The sequence below is a fragment of the Aedes aegypti genome, chromosome 2, assembly GCF_002204515.2.
Source record: "Aedes aegypti strain LVP_AGWG chromosome 2, AaegL5.0 Primary Assembly, whole genome shotgun sequence".
Lineage (NCBI taxonomy): Eukaryota > Metazoa > Arthropoda > Insecta > Diptera > Culicidae > Aedes > Aedes aegypti.
This window is the reverse complement of record NC_035108.1, coordinates 356,024,132-356,046,523: the sequence shown is the minus strand read 5'-3', so window position 1 is coordinate 356,046,523 and position 22,392 is coordinate 356,024,132. Positions and strand designations below refer to the sequence as shown.

Sequence of the window (22,392 nt, the reverse complement as noted above, 5' to 3'; positions counted from 1 at the left end):
CAATCTTTTCCTAGCGAGGCGTTCCCAATGCATCAATTCTCGCTCGAAAAATTGGTAGCACTGTCTCAGCTTTTCTTCATTTAGTGTTCTTCGATCTCCCATCATGTATGATTGTTCTTAAAATTCGTTGATCACTTGTTAATTTGTATACCGTGGTCACTAGCATTTGCTTCTCTGTGCACTTTTCCAATTTAACGACTTAGTTCATAGTCTTTTCGTTCACTTTTTGGCACTAATTTTCTTCGCGCCGAATGTGAATGTGAATCATTAGGCAGGCAAATTTGCCAACCGTGCGGTGCGCTCCGCAACACGCTCCGTTTGCTGCCGGTGACACTTCATCAGACTTTTTACGAGTAGATATCCCACGGCTACTCCAGCCATAAGACATAGCGCTACGGTCTGTGCTGTGTGATGACTTTCTGTTGTAGTCACTGCGGCTGGGGCGACGATTTCGTCCGCCGAAAACCAACCCATTTTGCTGCACTTTTCCGATCACTATATCAATTAATTAACTTGCACTTATTGATTCGTTGGTGTAGTTGCGGGGTTAATCACATAATTAACTTGCACTGATTGATTCGTTTGGTGTAGTCACTGGCAAAGGATCGCCATGTTATGTCCCAATGACTGGGTGAGTGATAGCCAATGAACTGGTCCGGTCTATGGTTACTTTCATTCTCTTTTATTTTTCATTCTTACTTAACTCTAGCATTCTACCGAGGTGGTATGCTACAGCCCATTTCGCTGCGTGTGCATTACGGTAGGTTATCGTTCTCGAACGCTGGATGTTTATGCTTACAAAGCATAACACTCATCGTTCGATTCCACGACCTCCTTCATGCCGCACATAGGCGTAAACAGGGGGTGCATCCACCACACTATGAGCATTTCCAAAGTTACTATCTGAGTGCATTCCTTGCCAGTTATCCATTTTTCTTGTGACTCAAATCCAAAGGTAGTCGAGTTGTATGTTTTAAATCCCCTTCTGTTAGATTTTAAGAAGAATTTTGAATGATATCTTTGAAGGAATTTATTTAAAAAAAAAAATGTTTACATAAATGATTGAAGGGGTCGCTTGAGCAATTTCTGGTAGAAGAAAAATATAGAACTATCTCAGATTGGTTTAAAAAAATAGGTACCGTAATCCGGGGGCAAATTGATCACTCTTTCACAACTTTTTGTCATGTTATCCTTTGGAATTCAAATATTGTCAAATTTATTTCGGTAAAATCAGTACTTCATTGATCTCTATCAGTTTATGTAATCGATTTTTTATGAAATAAAATTTAACATTGCATAAAATTAGTTTTAATATCAAAAAATTAAACTGACACATTGAGGTGAAATTGATCATTACATAGTAAAGCATATTTTGAAATGTAAAATTTCCCTATCTACTAAGGGACCGTCCATAAATGACGTAGCATTTTTCACTGATTTTTTACACCCCCTCCCCCCTCGTAGCATTTAGTCACAAATGATGATCCCCCCCTTAGAAAATACGTAGCATATCAAGAACCCACCCCCCCTAAATGATTAATTTATTTTCCTCAGCGATTGGGCTAAAATGAAACATTAGAATCCAGAAATGTGTAAGGTACACCGGGGCAAGTTGAAACGGGTGGGGCAAGATGAAATGCGAAGTTTTGAATATGTTGCCAATATTTTTTATCAGATTTTTCTTCCCCAAAAGTTTGTTCCATCTTTTAACTTATTGTTGCTGCAGTCAAATTTCGCAACATTATAAAAAATCAATATGATACCTTGCCATTTCATCTTACCCCAGCCGTTTCAACTTGCCCCGGTGTACCTTACACAAATATAGAGATTAATTGATCTTACACACTGAAACATTAGGATAATCTGACGAATGATAGTTTGATATACCGTAACGCTAAAAAATCCTTTGGAAAATAGTTTAAACAAGCACATTTCCTGTTTAAGTTATATAATTTTGATTCCCAGCAATTTAATTTGTAGTATCGACATACGGAGAGAAAATTTAGAACGAAAAATCAACAGACACAGAGATGTGGAAAGTCGACTGTACTTTTGCTGGTGTTAAAACTTTAACAGTTTACAGCTGAAAATGTAGAAAAAAAGTTGAAAATCTTGCTCGGATTGATAAAGCTAACAGCACTCAGTTAGGGTTCATAAATTTTTAAAATATATTAAACAGAAACTTTGTTATATAATAGGCATTTTTTAAACTGTTCGTGGTTGAGAAACAAATTTCGATGAATATGATCAACAAAATAATCTTATTTGGAATTATTCTCTAAATTCAAATCCATTCAGGAAACAGTGGCCGAATAGAGAAAAATAACAATTGTAATATTTGGAATGCTTCAAAAATTTTGATAAAACTCGAATTTGATGTCCTCATTATTATCCAGGCTGTTCCATCAAGAAAGAGCATTGATATATCAAAACAAATCAAAGATTTGACTGAGTAGAGATCTCCTGCAACATTTAAAGCACTGAATAAAATTTTCGTTTTACGTGTTTTACTATAATAACGTTAATATTTGCCTAAATGAGCATATTGTATTCTTTGCTTCAACAGAAAATATGAATAAAACCAAAAATGGTTGATTCTTTGGCTTGTAAATGGTAAAACAATATTGTACAAGTCGATAAATCATTATAAAATAAATAAAATGGTTAGACACGAATACAATATAATATTTTCATAACTATTTAAAGTTTCATCAAATCTGTTTTATTGTACTTATCAGGTAAATTTGAAATTTCATAGAAGTTTTTAACCTGTTTTAAAGTTAAATCATCATATCATAATCCAAGTTTGATAAGTCAGACGAAGAAGATTGCTAGAAACTGTTTGTCAGTTTTTTCAGTGCTACTCTTTTTACCAAAATTATTAAAAATGCTACGTCCACTAGTTGGGACCCCTCCCTCCCCCTCGTCACACATCGTCACAAATCCGTGAAGACCCCCCTCCCCCCTAAAATGCTACGTCATTTATGGACGACCCCTAAATGTTGGTCTCCTGAATCTGAAAATGATATCAAAATTCTTACAACTTTTGTACCGTAAAATCGGGTGTAATTGATCATCGTATCACAGGATTTTATTTAATTGTAATGGAGCACAAATATCAATGTAAGCTGAAGTAAGTGAACGTTGTTTGTCGTAACTATTGTCGAATTGTGTGTTGTGATGTTTTTTGCGTTAAAGAATGTTTATTTTTATGAAAATAATGTAAAATTTCAAAATAATGCACGGTGAAGTATTGCCAAACACCTATGAACTTCTATTTTTAAGCAAAGAATTTAACATGGTATGAACCTGAAAGTTTGTGAGGATGCTTGAGATACATCCCCAAACCAGATTTCATCACCAAAACTAGTACCAATTAGCTCAGATGGTTGAAATAATTGAATTTCTGTTAGATATCATTGAATTCCTTAGGAAATTGCATACATTTAGGCGTTTTCCGCGTAATTCTTGAAATTTAACTATTCATTATTTATATAAATATGGGGTCATGCACAAATGATGTCGCTTAAAGGGGGGGAGGGGGTCAATCCAAGCGTGACAACCCTTACAAAATTTTCGGAGGACTCATACAAAAAGCGTGACAAAGAGGGGGGAGGGGGTCGAAAAAGTTGAAATTTAGCATGACATAATTTGTGTACCATCCCTATTGCATTGTTAAGAATTTGACAAGCATATTCGGATTGAGGGAGCTAAAATTTATCATGTAGAGTTGTTTTGAAAACTAACACCCCGAAATGAGATCCCCTGATTTTTTATTTTAGTATGTACATGAGTCGATGAGGATCATCTTCGTACTTGTTTTCCTGCATTTAGTTTTTTTGCTTTGTTAATATTATAGAAAACAGACTAGAAAACGTGAAAATGATCAATTTCACCCGAAATTACGGTACTTGTTTTAAAAATATAAGACTTGCAACATTTGAGTTAACAATTGAAATTTTTGAGAAATTTTAGAAGAACTTATTAATGTTACCTCGGATTACCAGTTATCTATTCAAGATTAAGGGTTCATTCACAAATTTCATAACGCCAAAAATGGGCATTTTTGATACCCACCCACCCCCTCAGAACGCTTTTTGTACGAATGTTTTACAAATTTTGTGTGACCTGTAACTTTTTGAGGACATCCACCCACCCCTTTCAGCGTTATGAAATTTGTGAACAGGCCCTAAATAATTTTATTCAAAGCGGCTTAAGCCTAATTTGCTACTGAAAAGGAATCGCTCAAGAAATTTCTCGCCGATTCGTTGCAGAAATTTTCTACAGCGACTCCCATTTGAAGTGACAGTTCTTTTCAACTGCGTACTGCGATCAGAAAAAAGCGCATTCTTGATCGATTCCTTGCAGAAATTTCCCATGCATCAAGATAGGCCGAGAAATTACTTGTCAGCAGCGAATCAGGCTTTAGGCTGCGTGAAAATCTGTTACCGTGAGTTCGATAGAAACAATTCAAATTTTAATCGCCTGCATGTAGTCAATCTCACGTTAATTTCCTAACGCTAACGCTTTCAATGCACATTTCTGAAGGCCATCCAGAAATGTACCTTTCATTTCCCCTTTCGTTCCCTTTTTTGACTGTTTTGGCACAGCTGTCATCCCGTCAAAAACATTCGCCTTTCTCTATTTGCGTTGATGTGTGTGCTTCTTTCTGCTGCCAAACGTGAAAATCATCAACAAAAAAAGTTCATTCACTTGCTATTTCCCGATCCCAAATTAACGTGTCTTCTCCGAGACTGGCTTGCCTGTGGCCAAGTCCCGCCACACCCACAAACCTAGAATAACATGGTAAGTACCGGACCGGAATCGCCGGAAGCTCGGAATAGTCGAAATAATCGAGACGCAATTATCTCCCGATGGGGACACAAAAATCGATGCTGACTGGAAGGGAGCTTTCCCATTCCATGTTGGTGGAATCGGTCCGGAATGTTCAATTCACTGTTCTTTGTTTCCGTTTCTCTTTACAGTCGATAACCGACTTCCTGAAAGATCTCCCCTGCCACAATGAGGAAAACTTCTCGCTGTTCAACACGGAGAATGGCGTGAAGACGTCCTCCAAGAGACCCTCGGTTTACATCCCAACGGTGGACATTCCTTCCGAACAGGGTGAGTACCGCATGTCTAATGAATGCAAGAAAGCCACAGGGCAAAAATGTCCATAAATTGAATTCCAGGATTTCAAGGAGGGCGAAGCGATCCTACAGTCAATTCTCCATTACTTGATATATCCACTAACTCGATAAACTGTGCGGCCCCTTCAATCTAGCGTTCTTCCTCTGTAATTCGATACCTCTCTTATCGATGTTCCCTAACTCGTTGCTATCTGTTTCGTGTTTTAATGCAAGTTTACCTCTCGAACTCGATATTTTCATAAATAGTTACAAATATCGCCTAAATAGTAATAATTTATAAAATTGAATGTTATGATGTTCTTGATAGTTAAATGAAAGCTTACAACCTACTTCTAAGAGATAAAATTTAAAAACATTTAAGATTCAAACTGTCCATAAAAGCATAACTGTTCCATATGGAAAATGTTGGCATTTAGGAAATAGCGCTCATATTATTTTGCAACGACACTGAGATAACGCATTTTGCTTCTATTGATCTATTGATTGGTAATCTGGAACACAATTCACGTTTTGCAATTGCTATTTGGATAGAAAGTTCAGATAGAGGCTGTTATGCCTTAATTTTTCAATATGAGACTACACTAACTTCACATTTTTCCACGACAATTTCAAACAAAGTGTGTCATTGTTTATATGTATGTATTAGTAAAGTATACATGAATGTTGCGATGGAAAAAGGTGTTGGCTTGGAAATCCCTTTGGGACAGTTTTCATGGGAGAATGTGTCAATATTTTACTCTTTTTCACGTTAAAATTACTATTTTTATGTGTTTTGTCAAAACAATGGATAGTTCCAAAATGAAATATAGGTATGTGTTCTGTATCTCGATTATCCCTAGAATGTCGAATTGAGAGAGTTGACTGCGTAATAACTAACCTTTTGTAGTATTAAGACCTTTTCCGATTTAATATTTACCAGCTGACAATCATCCGTGTTACTAATTTTTCCTCCAAAGCTATTTGCTATTTGGCCGAATGATATTTGACCTAGAAACATGAAGGATTCTAGCAACAAGCTGCAAAGATCCTTGCTAACCTAATCATCAATACATCACTAGTCTAGTCACGGAATGGGCACTCAGTGTTCAATGTAATGTTTCCAAATGGCTTGGTGTCAAACGACCTAATGCCGATTCTATAACATTCCCCAGAAAACCATTCCCCCGAAACCCATTCCCCAGAATTCCATTCCCCAGAATCTCATTCCCCAGAATGTACCATTCCCCAGAATTTCACTCCCCAGAATGAACCATTCCCCAGAAAACCAATCCCCAGAATGGACCATTCCCCAGAAAATTATATACCTACTTTAAAGTTTTGAAATAATCTATTTAAAAAACTTGAAAATTAAACTCCATAAGCTAAGTATGCTGTTCCGCCCAAGAAAAGTAAAAATTTCTCCCCAAGAAATGGTCAAGAAATTTCCTACAGTGAGCTCCATTTGAATTGACATTTCTTTTCAACTGCGTACTGCGATCAAAGAAAAATGCTTTTCTTGAGTATTTCTTGCAAAAAATTTCCCACGCATCGAGATAAGCCGTTTCTTTTCTGTTGAAGTGCATACTTCGCTATACAAAGTTGTTTACAAGTACATGATTAGCAGCACCAATGCTAATCTTCATTGGTGCTGCTAATTATGAACACTTTACGCATAATTCAAATTTCATTTGCAAATGAACTATCACAGTAGTTTCACTTTTATTGGCACTTATGAAGACTGATAGATCAGTCTATGGGGAAACACAATATCCAATATTTATTTAAAAGAATATACAACTCATCACTACTCTGCACAAAATAGAGCTACACCCTTCTTTCGGTATAGTAGTTTCCAAAGATGTTCGTAGTATCATATTATACGTTTCCGATATAATGATGACGTAAACTCGGCAGAACAAAAACTTACTATTCTGCACATCAAAATGATACGCCCTTCTTTGCGTCAAGTCTAAATTACAAATGACTTGTTTAATTTTGCACAAAATAGTGATACACCCTTCTTTCAGTCTTATCCTGTTGACGATATAGACAAATTTTTCCGTAAGGATACCAAATGGCAAGAAGGCATTTGGCATGATTGATTAAATGATCAAGGAATATTTGATATAATGGTCATTTGGCCAATGACCATTTGGCATGACATGAAGAACATCCTTTTTGAAAAGAAGGAGCTTAAGTATGGTTGGATGGCAAATGGCTTTATACCAAATCATTTTATGCCAAGTGACCTTATGCTATATGGGCTCTCCATCGATATATTTTGTCTATATCATTAATGAGATAATACTTAAAGAAGGGTGCATCACTATATATGCAAAAATATACATATAGTCTGTATATTTTATGGGAATGTATTAAAAGAAGGGTGTATTATTATAATATGCAAAATACTCATGAATAGGGGGATTAGGGGCATATTGGACACTTTAGGTAAATGCTTATTTTACATAGAATCGAAATATGTTTCTTTGCTCTAAAATTAAATCCACCGCTTCCTCCGCTTTGCTTATAAACTAATTTGAAACTGAGAAAAAAAAATATAGTAGAATTTCAGAGGACAAATGAAGCAAAGCGTAAACTTTTATACCGTCAAAACGTTCATATACAATACAGATTTCGTACAGTTTATAAAGTTTTGCTGAAATATGCATATTCCCAGAGAGTAAGGGGGTGTCCATTTCGCCCCGTGTGTTCATTATGTCCCTAACCCTCCTACCTACATATTTGTTTTGTCACATCAGACCTTAGCCTATCACATAAGTGACTCTTCTTCCTCTTTTCTGGCATTACGTCCCTACTGGGACAGAGCCTGCTTCTCAGCTTAGTGTTCTTATGAGCACTTCCACAGTTATTAACTGAGAGCTTACTATGCTAATGACCATTTTTGCATGCGTATATCGTGGGGCAGGTACGAAGATACTCTATGCCCTGGGAAGTCGAGAAAATTTCCAACCCGAAAAGATCCTCGACCGGTGGGATTCGAACCCACGACCCTCATCTTGGTCTTGCTGAATAGCTGCGCGTTTACCGCTACGGATATCTGGGCCCCCCCATAAGTGACTCACGCAAAGCAATAATTAAAAAAAAGAAAAAAATGGATATTCATATAGCTTTCTGGGCAATGGTGCATTCTGGGGAATGGAATTCTGGGGAATGTTACATTCTGGGGAACGATTTTCTGGGGAATGGTTCATTCTGGGGAACGGAATTCTGGGGAAAGGTTTTCGGGGGAATGGTTTTCTGGGGAATGTTATAGAATCCCTAATGCCATACGGGCTTCCTATTGGAACATTTTGTCACTAGCATAAATAAGAAAAGGCTGAAAGTAGTCAGGGCTGGTAGCAGATCTCTTTATAAACTTGTAAAATAAACTCAAACAAAAATAAATGAATGAATTAAAAAAACAACTGTCCATATTGCCCCGAATGGCTTTTTCATATTTCATCATTTTAGAATGATGATGTTTAACTATTAGAAGATTTTTTTTTTAAATTCAATCTTTTCGCACAGAGTGTTTATAAATATTAATAACTTTGAAAAATCACTCACTCGTTCGCGAACGTTATAAGACAATGGAAATCAGGTATCAAATATCAGAAGGCCGGCTCCAAAGGCACGTTCCCCACCAGTTGAGAGATTTGTGCCATCGCCATATTTGAGCCTATTTCATCATCTACCAGATGGGACAGGAAAGAGAAGGGAAAGATGGGAGGAAATAGGAATGGGGTCCCTTGAAGAGGGAAGATCGCATAAGCGAAATGAGAGCATGTAGCTCCATACCACAATCGGTTCGAACAGCGCCCTAAAAAGGGCACTGCAAAACGCATGAGCGTAAAGAGAGCCTATAGCTCATTACTACAGCGGGTTAAGAATAACAGAATGTCCTGAAGATTCAGGCTTCTGAATTCAGTTTCACTTAATAAGTGTTTACCAAGTAATTGGAATCGCATTTGCGAAAAAACTGGACAGTTACATATCAGGTGATACGAAGTTCCATAATCGGAGTCACAACTATCACACACAAATGAGTCAGCACGCTGAATATTTGCCATGTGATAGTAGAGTCGGCAGTGGCCTGTCAACGCTCTGACCAAGAGACTGCAATTCTGTTTTGACAGATTTGTTGAATACTTCGCCACCCTTGAAGATGGCTCAGTAATGTACAATTTTGTTTGACGACATGACTCCAAACTATTCCAATATTGCTTGTGCTGTGTTGCCGCCCAAGAGTTTATCTGAAGCTTCACCCAGCACTTCAAAATTGGAATAGCCGGCTCAGGGCCAATGAAATCATGCGATGCTCCATCGTGAGCTAGCTCATCAGCCAATTTATTTTATACCTTGAGTTGGCCGAAGCGAGAGCTTTTATAGCAGCCTGACTATCTGAGCAGAAGTATATGACTTTACCCATTACGCGCTGTTGAAGTGCTGATTGCACTCCACACATAAGAGCAAATATTTCCGCCTGAAAAACGGTGCAGTTTTTACCAAGTGAGTAAAACTGATTCAGCCTTAGCTCACGAGAATATACTCCTGCACCAGCTCTACCTTCAAGAAGGGAGCCATCAGTGTAACATACTATATTGTTTGATATACTTCTTTCCAGATAGCCAGACGTCCACTCTTCCCGTGAAGGGAGTTGTGTGGAAAATGTCCTGTAAGGAAAGTGACAAGCAATTGTGAGATCACTTGGAGCAAGGACAATTTTGTCCAAATTCACCAAAAGTGAAAACAACGAAGTGTGTGTAGATCTACGATTCACTGGATTTTTCTCCAGTAGATCCAGTACCCATAAACGGTAAGAGCAAGAAAGTGCTTCTTGTTTAAGATAGGGTAAATGTTCCCTTAGTTGTGGGTGTTCCTATAGTTGCGGTAGTGCCGTTTTCACTGATTTTATTCCATTAGCCACAGAACCGACACTGCCAATCGACGTATTGGCTTGTTTACACACGGAATAGTTGAAAAGAGCGTCCAAATTGCTTGAAAACTGATGAAAAATCACTAAATTTGCTAAAACTGTTCTCGCTTGTACCAATAGTTGCGGTAAAGTGTTCCTATAGTGGAGGATCCCATAAGAAAACAACGGATACCACAACTATAGGAACACAAATTAAAAAAATACCGCAACTAAAGGAACAGCGTACCAATAGTGGAGGTATTATTTTTCACTGACATGCCGTGGATTACTGCGATGAAATCATTTTTCTCATTAAGTCAATGGTCGTTACTTCCCGTTCCAGTATCAACATGTGCATTAATTGCGCTTCTTGAATTAAGGTGGTTAAATAAAGTTCAATCGCGCTTAGTACCTCCACTATTGGTATATCTACCCTATATGTGTAGTGGCGCAACGTCGAAAAGGGCCTCGAGCGCTGCTGTGGGAGTTGTAGAGAACGCACCACACATCGCCATCAAGCACATCCTTTGGAGATGGCCCAATTTCGATTGGATTGTTCTCACTTCGCCCTTTTGCCACCACACAAGACATCCATATGCCATATTGGTCGAACACATGCCATGCTGGTCGAACAACTGTTGTGTAAATCCATTTGATATATTTGGTTTGAGGCCCCAAGTTTTACCAAAGGTTCGCCGGCATTGACCGAAGGCAATGCAAGCTTTTTTGACTCTGAAATCAATGTGAGGTATCCATGAAAGTTTGGAATCTAGAATGACTCCGACATACTTTATTTGATCAGTCACATTAATCTCAGTGCCAGAAATACGTAAAGGTCGAATTCCATCGCGGTTTCGTCTTTCCGTAAAAAGAACAATAGATGTTTTATTCGGGTTAACCGAAAGGCCATATTGGCGACACCAACTCTCGACTACCTGAAGAGCACTTTGCATCAGGTCGAATAGGGTGCTTATTAGGGTGCGGCTTATTTTTCCAAAGTTCTCAAAACCAAAAATTCGTGTGCTCTACTGAACTCAAATCACATTAAAAGAGAAACTTTAAAATCTGAGCCAAAAATATTAACATTTAGAGGTGGCGCAAGCGTCTTGAAGTTGAATTTTCAGGTTATAAAAAATGACCTTCAGTGAAGTACACATAACTTTGTTATTTTTCAACCGATTTTAAAACTTTTAGCATCAATACCTTCAAAATTAAATTTGTAAAAACTTTGTTGAACACCAAATTTGTCTAAAACCAAATCAAGTTTTAGTTAAAAGTAATTTATTCCAAATTTTACTTTATATTACTAAAAATTTCAACTTTGTTTGACCATAACTTCATGATTACTTAACCGATTCCAAATCTTTTTACATGCTTTTGAAGCTAATTTAATTGTTTTCAAACCGTTCATATATTACATTTCACTAAAAAATGTCTTGACCAAGTTATTCAGCAAAAACTGCACAAAAACATGATTTTTTAACGAAAAATGACAGTTTTGTCAAATCTTTGGCAGTTAAATATTGTCTCTTAAGCTGAAACTGATTTTTCTCATTTGTTAAACCTTTGGGAAGGACTTTGCAACAATTTTTAAATAATTTTGAAACAAAATTATGTTTGCGTATGTTAAAAACTATATGCCCTATTCAACTCGTAATTAAGGCAAGATGCTTTACATATTTAAGTTTTTTAGAAAAAATGCTTTTTTCGGCAAAAAAAACTTAAATAATCCAAAGAAATTTGATTTTTTCATTGAAAAATCATGTTTTTGGGTAGTTTTTGTTGAATACCTAAGTCAAAAATATTTTTTAGAAAAAAAGGTTGTATGTACAGTTTAAAAACAAATAAATTTGCTTCAAAAATATGTCAAAAGATTTGGAATCGATTGAGTTTTAATGAAGTTATGGTCAAACAAAAACGATTTTTTTAACAAAATGAGGAAAAATTTGGATAAAAGTGTTTTTAACTAAGACAAGTTTTGATTTTCGATAAATTTGATGTTCTACAACATTTTTATAAATTTAATTTGAAAGAAAATGGTGCTAAAAGTTTTTAAATCGGTTGAAAAATAACAAAGTTATGTTTACTTAACTGTAGGTTATTTTTTATAACTTGAAAATTCACCTTCAGCACGCTTGCGCCACCTCTAAATGTTAATATTTTTGGCTCAGATTTTGAGGTTTCTCTTTTAATGTGATTTGAATTTAGTAGAGCACACGAATATTCGGTTTTGAGAACTTTTGAAAAATAAGCCGCACCCTAGTGCTTATGCACATACCAACTCTCAGAGCTAGATAGTCGTCGGCAAATCCATATGTTGGAAAACCACTATTATTGAGTTGCCTCAATAGCGTATCTGCTACGAGATTCCACAAAAGTGGTGACAAGACTCCCCCTTGGGAGCATCCGCAAACACTCAATTTTCGAATCGCTGCTTGACGCAATGTCGAGAAGAGATGTCGGTTTTTGAGCATTTGATGAATCAAATTGGTAATCATTGTAGGAAGCCCATGGTTTCGTGCGGCTTCCAATATGGCATCGAAAGACACGTTATCAAAGGCACTCTCAATATCCAAGAAAACACCCAAGCAGGATTGCTTCTGAGCGAATGCTTTCTCGATATCGTATGCAACTTTGTGTAAAAAAGTCACAGTGGACTTTCCAGATTGGTAAGCATGTTGATTCACAGGAAGAGGCATGTTTGCCAAATAAACATCACGGATGTGATGATCGATAATGCATTCCAGACATTTCAGAAGAAAAGAGGTCAGACTGATTGGTCTAAAACTCTTCGCTTCTTCATACGACGCACGTCCTCCTTTCCTTCGGGACAAACTTTACAGTAATATCACGCCAGGATCTGGTAATGTACCCGGTAGCAAAACTGCTTTCAAGTAGCTTTTTCAAAACATGTTTGATAAACTCAAATCCCTTTTGGAGCAGAACAGGATAAATCCCATCCGCTCCTGGAGATTTGAAAGGAGCAAAACTATTAAGTGCCCATTGAATGGCTTTAAAAAATACGTCAACATCTATAATGTCGAACAATTCAAAAGATTACACTTTTTATATTAAATTTAGGGGAGGGATTATTAGAGTATGTTTAAAACTACAAATTGAACTTTAACACTTCACTTTTCCAAAAAAAAAAAAAAAAATACTAAAATCACTTGTAAGGCCTATCTGTCAAGATAAGCAACACATATTAGAGTTTAAAGGTATTTGCTCGCCTTACAAGTGATTTTAGTATTTATTTTTTTTTTTTTGCAAAAGTGAAGTGTTAAAGTTCAATTTGTAGTTTTAATTCAAAAGATGTTTTTATTAATGACGAAAACTGAAAATTACATGTATATATTTAAAATTATATGAAACAGGAATAGTTCCGACACTTGTAGTGACGAACTGTACATATGAGTATTACTGTGCATTTTGTATCGATATGATAGAAGTTTTTAAAAAATACGTCAACATTCACAATGTCGAACAATTCAAAAGATAATTTTTAATAATGTCAAAAAGAGAAAAATATATGTATATTGAAATTGTATAAGAAAAAGCATAATGCTGACACTTATAGTGACGAACCATACAAAGTTTGTTTTAATATTACTTAAAAGTTACGCTTTCAAGAAAATATGTGTTATCACAAGCATGAAACGAACTCACCAGTTGGTAATCCATCCTCGACTGAACACAAAACTGACACTGACAGCAAAACCTCTTGGCGTCCCGAAAACAAACCGTCTTGCTTGTGTCTTCCCAAATACCTACCCAGCAAAACGCTCCAAAACAGGAAAAAAAATCTTCGGAGACGAAAACACGCGCGAAACCGTAAGCAAAATCTATCGGAAAACGCAAAACCGAACTGTCCTGCTTGGGCTTCACGAAGCACTCCACATTTATCGACTTTTCCTTAAGGTGGCCAAACTGACCCACTTTCCCCTATTACTTTGATAGCTCAAAGCTATCTTTGACTTCCTCAGAATATTTTCCACAAGTATTTCAAACATGTTCTCCAATATTTACCCTAGAAAATCTAGGAGATCTTTTAGTACAGAATTTCTTCCAAGAAAATTCGAATAATTTACTCCAGAGTTTTTGACAACTATAGTTAAAAGATTTTCCAAATATTCATTCACGTTTACTTTTATAAATCCAAAATTCCTTGAGGAATTATTCTGTGGTGCTGCATTCGAACCCATTGATGCACCCCTTGGAATAGCGGAGAGAAGAATAATGAATAATAAACAGTAGTTTTCGGACAGCCAAGCGACGCAATTTATTTTGTCCAAATACGATTCTCGAAATATTCCTGAGATTCTCCACAATTCAGCGGTTCCACAATTCAATGAAACAGGGTGTCTACTACCTGAAAAAAAAACATGAAATTATCAGGAAATTTTGTTATACCTGGAAAACTACTTATAATATTAATATATCGTATTAGGGCCTGTTTTGGAGCGTTTTGCTGGGTAGTGCTTCGTGAAGCCCAAGCGTCTAGTTCTAATTTTCAATTGAACATTCTTCCAGAAACTCATCCATTTCAGAAAATCTTCCATTTATTCTTCATGGTCCCCATTCAGATGACTTAGATTTTCCGGATACTTCCTCAGTATCTTTTCATGAATTTCTCTTAATTTTTTATAGGACTCCAGAAATTCTGTGTAAAATTATTCTGGCGTGACTGTAAGAACTCGTGTAAGAATTGCGGGAGGAATTTTCAATGATAATATAGTATAGGTAATGAAAAAAATATGGATAAGTAAGAAGATGATTCCAATGTTGTGCAATTCCTTGAGCAATCTTTCTCAGAATTGTTTTGGAAAAATCTCTGAAGGAATCTCAGAGGATTATTTTTTTTTTTCTAAAACTCCTGAGAAAAAATATGGAAAATGGGAACGGGCCTGTTGGCATAAGGTCGTATGGCGTTAGGCAATTCATATAACGGTCATATGGCATAATGGTAATTTGACATAACCAAATTATCCTTTTTTCAAATGATGCCTGTTCTTGGTGAAATAATGTTATGCAAAATGCCCATTATTGCAGATGACCTTATGTCAAATTATGTTATGCACAAATAACCCGGACTCTGGAAAAATGTTTAGAAATTCTATTACATCTCTAAAAAACAAAAACAATTACTTAGGATCCTTGCACAGATACCTTAGGAGTTTCTCAAGCAATCCTCCGAGGAATTTCTCCAGGCATACAGGGTTTCCCTGAAAATTATACATGAATTGCCACCTCAAGTGACGTCTTCAGAGATTACTTACAGCACAGACATCGAATTAAATAAAAAATGGCGAAACGCTGCAACTAAGTCAGAGAAGAAGGATAAGGGATTTTTTGAACGATTTTAGCGGTATGTTGTAAAGATATGGCTTCTTATTAAATAATTTGTGAAATCCCTTAAAAAATGCTTTGTAGAATTCCTGTAGAATCCTTCGAAGTTTTTTGAATTTCTATCAAAAATTCCGTGGTTCCAAGTATTATTTCCATCTGAATTTCTGGTAAGATATTTGAATAAAATTAAATTAATCAACTTTTCCTGGAAACTTTGCTTCGAGAATTTTCTGGATACAAATTCTATGGAAAACTACTCTGTTAATCTTTGAAAAAATCAGGAAGTTTTATTGGAAATATCCTCTCAAATTCTTGCTTTTGGAAGTAATCCTGGTGTGATTTTTGCGATATACTTTCGCGAAAAAGTAGGATGTATTCCTCCAGTTATCTATTAATTCTCGCGTTGAGTATCATACAGGCGTATCTGCAGTGATCGATTTCTCTTCGTCGATTCTCTCTTTTGATTAGTACACGAAGTTCAATCGATTTTGATAACATTTTACGATACAACATGATGAAGGACAATGAATTATATCCACTTAATTGAAAATAGCAGTCGAAAACAGTCGCCCGACTAAGTAATTGACTAAAGAGAAAATCGATGAAGAGAAATCGATCATTGCAGTTACGCCCTTATGATACTGAACGCGAGAATTCATTTTTTAAATAATCCGTGGGAAGCTGTTTACAAAAGAAAAACAGCATACCTGAAACATTTGATAAATGATTGATGGCATGTCGTCACGGTTCTCGCACGAGAGAGAACTCTGCAATGTTCAGCAAATGGAATAGAATTTCTTGATCCTGATTCACCAACAGGCATTACCAGAGGCGCGTCCACGTTAGAAACCATGGGTAGGACAAACGTTGGCAAATATTTTGTGAAGCTAAAAAAAAAATTAACTAATGGATTCCGAAACTGAAAATTGAAAGTTACTATATTTAGGAGCTCCAACGCAAGGGATACCAGTCGTTACCACAAAACTAAGAAAGCTTTCCGTATTTACAAGGCTGCGTCTGAGTACCTTAAAAATAATGAGGATATTGTTGCCTGAAAAAAGAGACCTAAAATGAATCAAAAAGAGGTTGAAAAAAGACCAAACAGAAAGCAAGTAAACAAAACGAAACCTAATAGGATCCAGGCAATAAGAGTTTGATAATGATTCTTTATACCATCAGAGCAGATATTTCTCAAAGAACTAAGACTTTTCTCTCGCGATTTTTACGACAAGTATAACTGCTAGTGTATGTTCATAGTCTTCTCCAGTAATATCATCAGAAATTATTTCAGGTATTTACTTATATTACTTCGGAAATTTCTAAAGCTATTATTTCCCAAGAAACTTGTCTATGAATATTCCAAGGGGATATCTCCAAGTATTTTGCTTAGGATGCCTAAATAATTAAGCCTGGTTTTCCCAGGGTGTACTACAGAAATGGCATTTCTCTAAAGTTTTTTCGAAAATCATTTAAATTCCTTCAAAAATTCTTCGAGAATTGTATCAAGAAAGTCTTTTTTCCTCCGTGATTATGTGTAGCGATTCTTCCATAGATTTCACTGGGACATCATCCAAGATTCCTGGTCAGAACATCTACTGAAATTCAATCAATAGCTTCTCCAGAATTTCTAGGGATTTCCTATGAAATTGTCTTTCAGGATTTATAAAAGATTTCAATTAGATATATATCTGCAGGAACCTTCAGCAATTGTCCAAGCGATTTCTTCTAAAATTTCTACAGAAATAGCTCCTAATACCAGATTTTTTGAGATTTTCTCAAGTAAGTCTTAAAAGGTGGGGATTGCTCATCAAACCTTCCGGTCCGCCTCATAGTTACGTACTATTTGGTGCTGGGTGTAGTTCTTGTTTTTCCAGCTGTATTGAAAAGCATGAGCCATAGTCTTTGGCATACTATCGGATCTATCTTTAGCAGAAAAGAACCGAAATGTCTATCGACGACCGGTGATTGCTAGCAGATATAGTGGAGAGCTTGTCTTGAAACGTTCATCGCTTCAAGCTAGTTGAAAAACTGAATACACTGATTGCCTGTCGATCAGAGCCGAACTAGGCATAGATCGTATACATACATCTGAATCTACATGTCTCCGATGTATTACATCGTTCCAGGTGGGAGTTATCTGATATGTGAATATGGTACCATAACAGAATTTTCCATCTGAACGAAGTGATAAATCATAATATTCCGCAAACTGTATCACACATCTACAGAATGTATTGCGTGAAGTTAAGACACAGCAGAGTATTGGGTACATAGGACCAAGTCCCTGCCGGGTGGCGCGAAACTGATGAGCGATAGACAATAGAATCAACAACACTGCCATAAGGGATAGTAAGCATGTGACTATTGTCGAAACTATGATTAGGAGGCAAATCAACATCCCAAGATCAAATTTTTGTTACAACCCAATGTAGGTATTATTAAATTAGGCTGTAGAAAATGATAAATATCTGATCACTTAGGAACCTTGCAACAGGTAATAAATGCTCGTAGTCTGTTTTCTTCGAATACACATGTATAAATTGTTAAAATTGCCGAATCATACACGGAATTTGTTAAACGGATCATGAAATTAGGACTGAAATCATAATGATGATAGATTATCAACTTTCCTTTCGTCTTGTTATTTGTTACCGTTAGAATCACCAAACTGATTGGTTTCCCACTACTTACACCAATACAACAGCACGAAAACTGAAGTATTATAATCGCGCGTTGGAACTTTCAATATCCATATATTACATCAATAGTGAATTCTTGTATGTAGTCAGTATAAATAACAGAATTATCAACTTCTTGAACATTCTTTAACTGAAAACAGGATGCTTGTTTTATCAAACATGCTCAATCTGCACCTAAAATCTCGGATCCAAATAGTTTTCTAAATAAAAATTGTGTCTAAATAAAACGTGTAGGCCAACAAAACATAATTGAGTAGGAGTTTACAAGTTACTTAGCACATGAAAAGCAGTTTAAATTAATCTATTACTAGATCAACACTAATGCTCACATTTTTATATTCTCATTTCATCATGGTCCTCATTGCTCGAGCGGAGACGAACACCCTGGAGATGGAAAAAATCGACAGCGCTACGATAAGGAAACGTAACAGATGAGAAACTATCGATACATTTATCAATTATAAAACCCCGTTTTAATGTTAACACTTTGTTTCTTTTTTTTCTGTTTTTTTCGTTTCAGCAATCAAATAACCTAACCAACTCTACTATCTTTTCATTTCTTCTTCGTTATACTTATAGTCCTTCTGGCACTGAACCGAGTGGTGCGCCTTCCGCTTTCTTACTGGTGCTATTTTTCCTGTACATTTGGCATAGTGTCGGAGGTGGTGTACTGTATTTGCTATACAACGCGCTACTTTCGATATTGTGCTTGGCGTGTGGGGAAGCAGTACTAGTGGTGAAGCGGAGGGCGCCATTCGGTTTAGTGCCAGAGGGACTATATCTATTTAATGTATCTGAAGCTTGTGGGACCGCTTTAATTCCGGCGCCTGCTTGTGGAAGATCCCGGTGTGCTAAACGGTATAGGACATGTTAACGGGGGAGGCTTGGTAGGTCCTCACCCAGCCCGTGTCTAGATGGGCGGATAATTGTCTGCCAGGGTGTGGATTGAGCAATTACAATTACTATTACAATTACAATTTTCTCAAGTAAGTCTTAAAAGTTTTTATTTTCAGAAATTTCTCCAATGAAAAGCCGAGAATTTTTATTTTGAAAAATGAATCCGTGAGATATTTTTGAAGAGAAACCTAGAGTAACATCTGATATAACCTGTGTGAGTTTTTAAGTCCTCCTCAATGAACAAGGACCTCTGCAAGAACTAATAAGGAAGTTTTAGAAGATTTCATAGATAATTTGCTGAGGTAGTTGAAAAAAAAAATCAATCCAATTGCGGAATAATATTCCACAGGATTTGCTAAAGGAATTTGTCGAAAAACATTGAACAGAATCTCAAAAGAAATTGTGCAGGAATTATTTTAGGAATAATGGAAAAAAAATGCTGTAGTATGAATTGATGTGAAAACTTGAATAGACTTTTGAAGATTGCATTGCAATGCTTTGAGAAACATTTTAAGAAATATTTAGAAAAACTGCAGAGGTAATATTTGGATTCAATGCTGGAGAATACTTGGATCACCTACTCCTAGAAAAAATAGATTTGTTCGTAGAACCCCTCAAGAAGTTCCTGAGTCCCTGGGAGGAAACGTGGCTGAATTCTTGAAGGAATCCACATAAACTGTTTTTTTTTTTTCAAGAAACTCTGCAAGAACTGTTTTTTGAAAAAAAAAATTAAACTATTTTCTCAAAAATTCAGTAATAAACATTCGTGAATATCCTCGGAAGAAATTCTGAAAATCTTTGGAAGATCTCCTACAGTAACAACTGGAGAGTTTGGTTGGAGGATTAGTGGAAAAATATTCGGGGAAAATTCCAGGGTAAATGTGGGGAAAAATCACAATAATACCTGAAGAAATTACTGGAGGCAGCATTTTTGGAGTTCTTATGGATTTTCTGGATGAAGCAAATTCTGGAAATAGCATGCTTTGAAATTTTTCAGGAAGAGTTTCTGGGAGAAATCTCTAGGAAAATATCAGGAGAGATCCTTCTAGAAGACCCTGAAAGTATTTCAAATAAATTGACTATGATAATTAATGAAGCTTGGGAATTCTGAGACGAACTCTTGAAGAGCTCTATAAAGGTTTCTCTGGAGCCTGTACAATTTCACATCAGGATTCAATGCAATCATATTAAGAAAAAATAGACTTTTAGGACTTTCCATTAAAGTAGAGACTTTTAGAGATTTGCATTAAAATTGGGTCCAGAAATCATTTTTCAAGAATTAACTTAGAACTACTACTGAATCAGCCAAGAGCTTCTTGACACTCTGGGAGTTCTATAGGAAGTGTTCTGGAAATCTTCACGAGATTCAGCTTTGATAGATCATACCAAGAGTGATCGCATGTTCAGAAATCGCTAGCACCACCACCCTCGTGCTTTGTATAACACGATGAGACTGGTCTTAGGTTAATTCATAACTTCTTCCAAATATTCTTCTTGAATCTTTTTATAATTCTCTATGGATATTCCAAAAACAACTAATGAATTACTTCCAGGAATGCTCATGGAAATTTGTGCCAGAACATATACAGAGTTGGTCGTTGATATTTTTAAGAAATTATGAATTGATTCGTTCAGAAATGCCATACACGATTGCAGCATTAGTTTTTCTAACGATTAAAGAAGTTTCTTGTAACAATTCTCACAGTTTAGGTTCCCAAGATTTTCACGACATATTTTTGTATGGGTCTTGCATAAACCATGTCACGCTTCACTAGGCATGAGAAGCCATGAAAAACCTTCCATTCTCTATAAGAATAAGTACGACGTTGATTGAGTTTGTATGTATATTGAACAGATGATAAATAGTTTAATTTTCTTTTTAAGCTTTCTGTTGTTCTTGTCCTTATTTTATTTTTTTTTTTGTTAAATCGTGGGTAGGACAATCCTTTGACTGTCCTACCCAGGTGTTTTTGTGCGTAGTACATGTCCTACCTGTCCTACCCACTTCCCGCGCCACTGGGCATTACATAAAACACTGATTGCAATTTTGTCTTTCTCTTCCACAGTGATAGTAACCGAGAAAAAGAATATTCTGCTTCGTTATTTGCATCAACAATGGGATAAAAAGGTGATCATTACTCTGAATTCAGCGTTAAATCTCCTATTCATAACCGTTATGCTTTTTTCCAGAATGCGCCCAAAAAGCGAGAGCACGGATCCGACGGCACCAACGACACCCTCCGGAAACGACCCCGCCTGGAACTGCCCCCACGGGAAAACAACAACACGTAAATCAATCATCGTTCGTTCTGTCTTGTGCCGCATTGTCTCGTATCTGCCAGTGAAAGGATGTCTGTAGCAGGAACAATTTCAATTTCACCGAATTAACCGAACTGGACCATCGCCCTGTTTGTTCCGTTAGTTTTTTCTTTTTTTGTTCTTCGAACACATCTCAAATGCGAATCATTCGATCGATCGAAAATATGCAAACTCTAGGTTTAAATGATTGGTTTTGTTAGAAGTAAATTGTAAATCTTACCACACTGACTATCGACCGGTTGAAGCAGTTTGGCGTAACGTTGCCGAAACTTGAGCAATCAACCTTACGAATAGTCACCGTCACTGAGTTGGTGTTCAAATTACCGCTCTCAGTCTTTAATTTTGAGTTGCGATATGTTAGAAATTATCTGTTCCTTAATTCATTTTCGTTTCTATTCGGATTTTTTTTTTGGGATAAACACCATCCTCGAAGATTTACGAGTAAATTTAAATATTACACCGACCATATTTAAACAAAAAATAGCAAAATCTACAATCCCAACCATCATTCATTAAGGGCGACATATCTGAAGAAAAAAATCTGTCTTGTATAAAACAATAAATGGGATCTTTTCTTCCATGTTTCGAAGGTGTGCAGTAACGGGAAACTTTTCTCTTTAGTTCTTTTGAATAAATTCTTTCAAGCTCGTTTTGATTGCATCTCTGTCGTGAAGATACAGCCTGAATATGTTTAAGGAATAAAAAATAAATGTAAAAGTAAGCCACAGGTGGTTATATAACTGACTTTGTTTTATTGAAAGTCCCTATTGCCGCATTACTTACATCAGGAATCAGAACTGATAGCAGGTCTTTTTTTAATGCAAATCTGAAAAGTCTCTTTTTTTAAAGGTCTCAAAATATCTATTTTAACTAAAATGAAGTCCAATGTTCTTATGAAATTCCTCAAGAAAAAGCTTCAGGGATTTCCCTAGTGATTCTCCAGATTTCTACAGGAAAACATTCACACCTTAATGGATTCCTTTAACAATTCTTCTATAGATTGTTCTATCAGCTTTCCATGAGATTCATAAAGAAACTCCTGTGACTTCTGAAGGTAAGCTCCACTGCCCATAAATGCATGTCA

The 22,392-nt window shown here is 36.3% G+C and overlaps 1 protein-coding gene across 1 annotated transcript; it reads left to right on the top strand.

Moving 5' to 3' along the window:
• Nucleotides 1-4,614: 4,614 nt before the first annotated feature.
• Nucleotides 4,615-22,048, top strand: LOC5575714 (DET1- and DDB1-associated protein 1). The gene is made up of 4 exons (XM_001662111.2): nt 4,615-4,806; nt 4,986-5,124; nt 21,056-21,117; nt 21,180-22,048. The coding sequence occupies exons 1-4, from the start codon at nt 4,804-4,806 to the stop codon at nt 21,279-21,281; spliced, it is 306 nt and encodes a 101-aa protein (XP_001662161.1). The 5' UTR covers nt 4,615-4,803; the 3' UTR covers nt 21,282-22,048.
• Nucleotides 22,049-22,392: the final 344 nt, after the last annotated feature.

What these genes read in the sequence shown, in the direction of transcription:
- LOC5575714 (XM_001662111.2), top strand. An exon ending in GGACATTCCTTCCGAACAGG is followed by an intron (nt 5,125 to 21,055) that starts GTGAGTACCGCA and finishes TCTCTTCCACAG; the next exon opens with TGATAGTAACCGAGAAAAAG. An exon ending in ATCAACAATGGGATAAAAAG is followed by an intron (nt 21,118 to 21,179) that starts GTGATCATTACT and finishes GCTTTTTTCCAG; the next exon opens with AATGCGCCCAAAAAGCGAGA.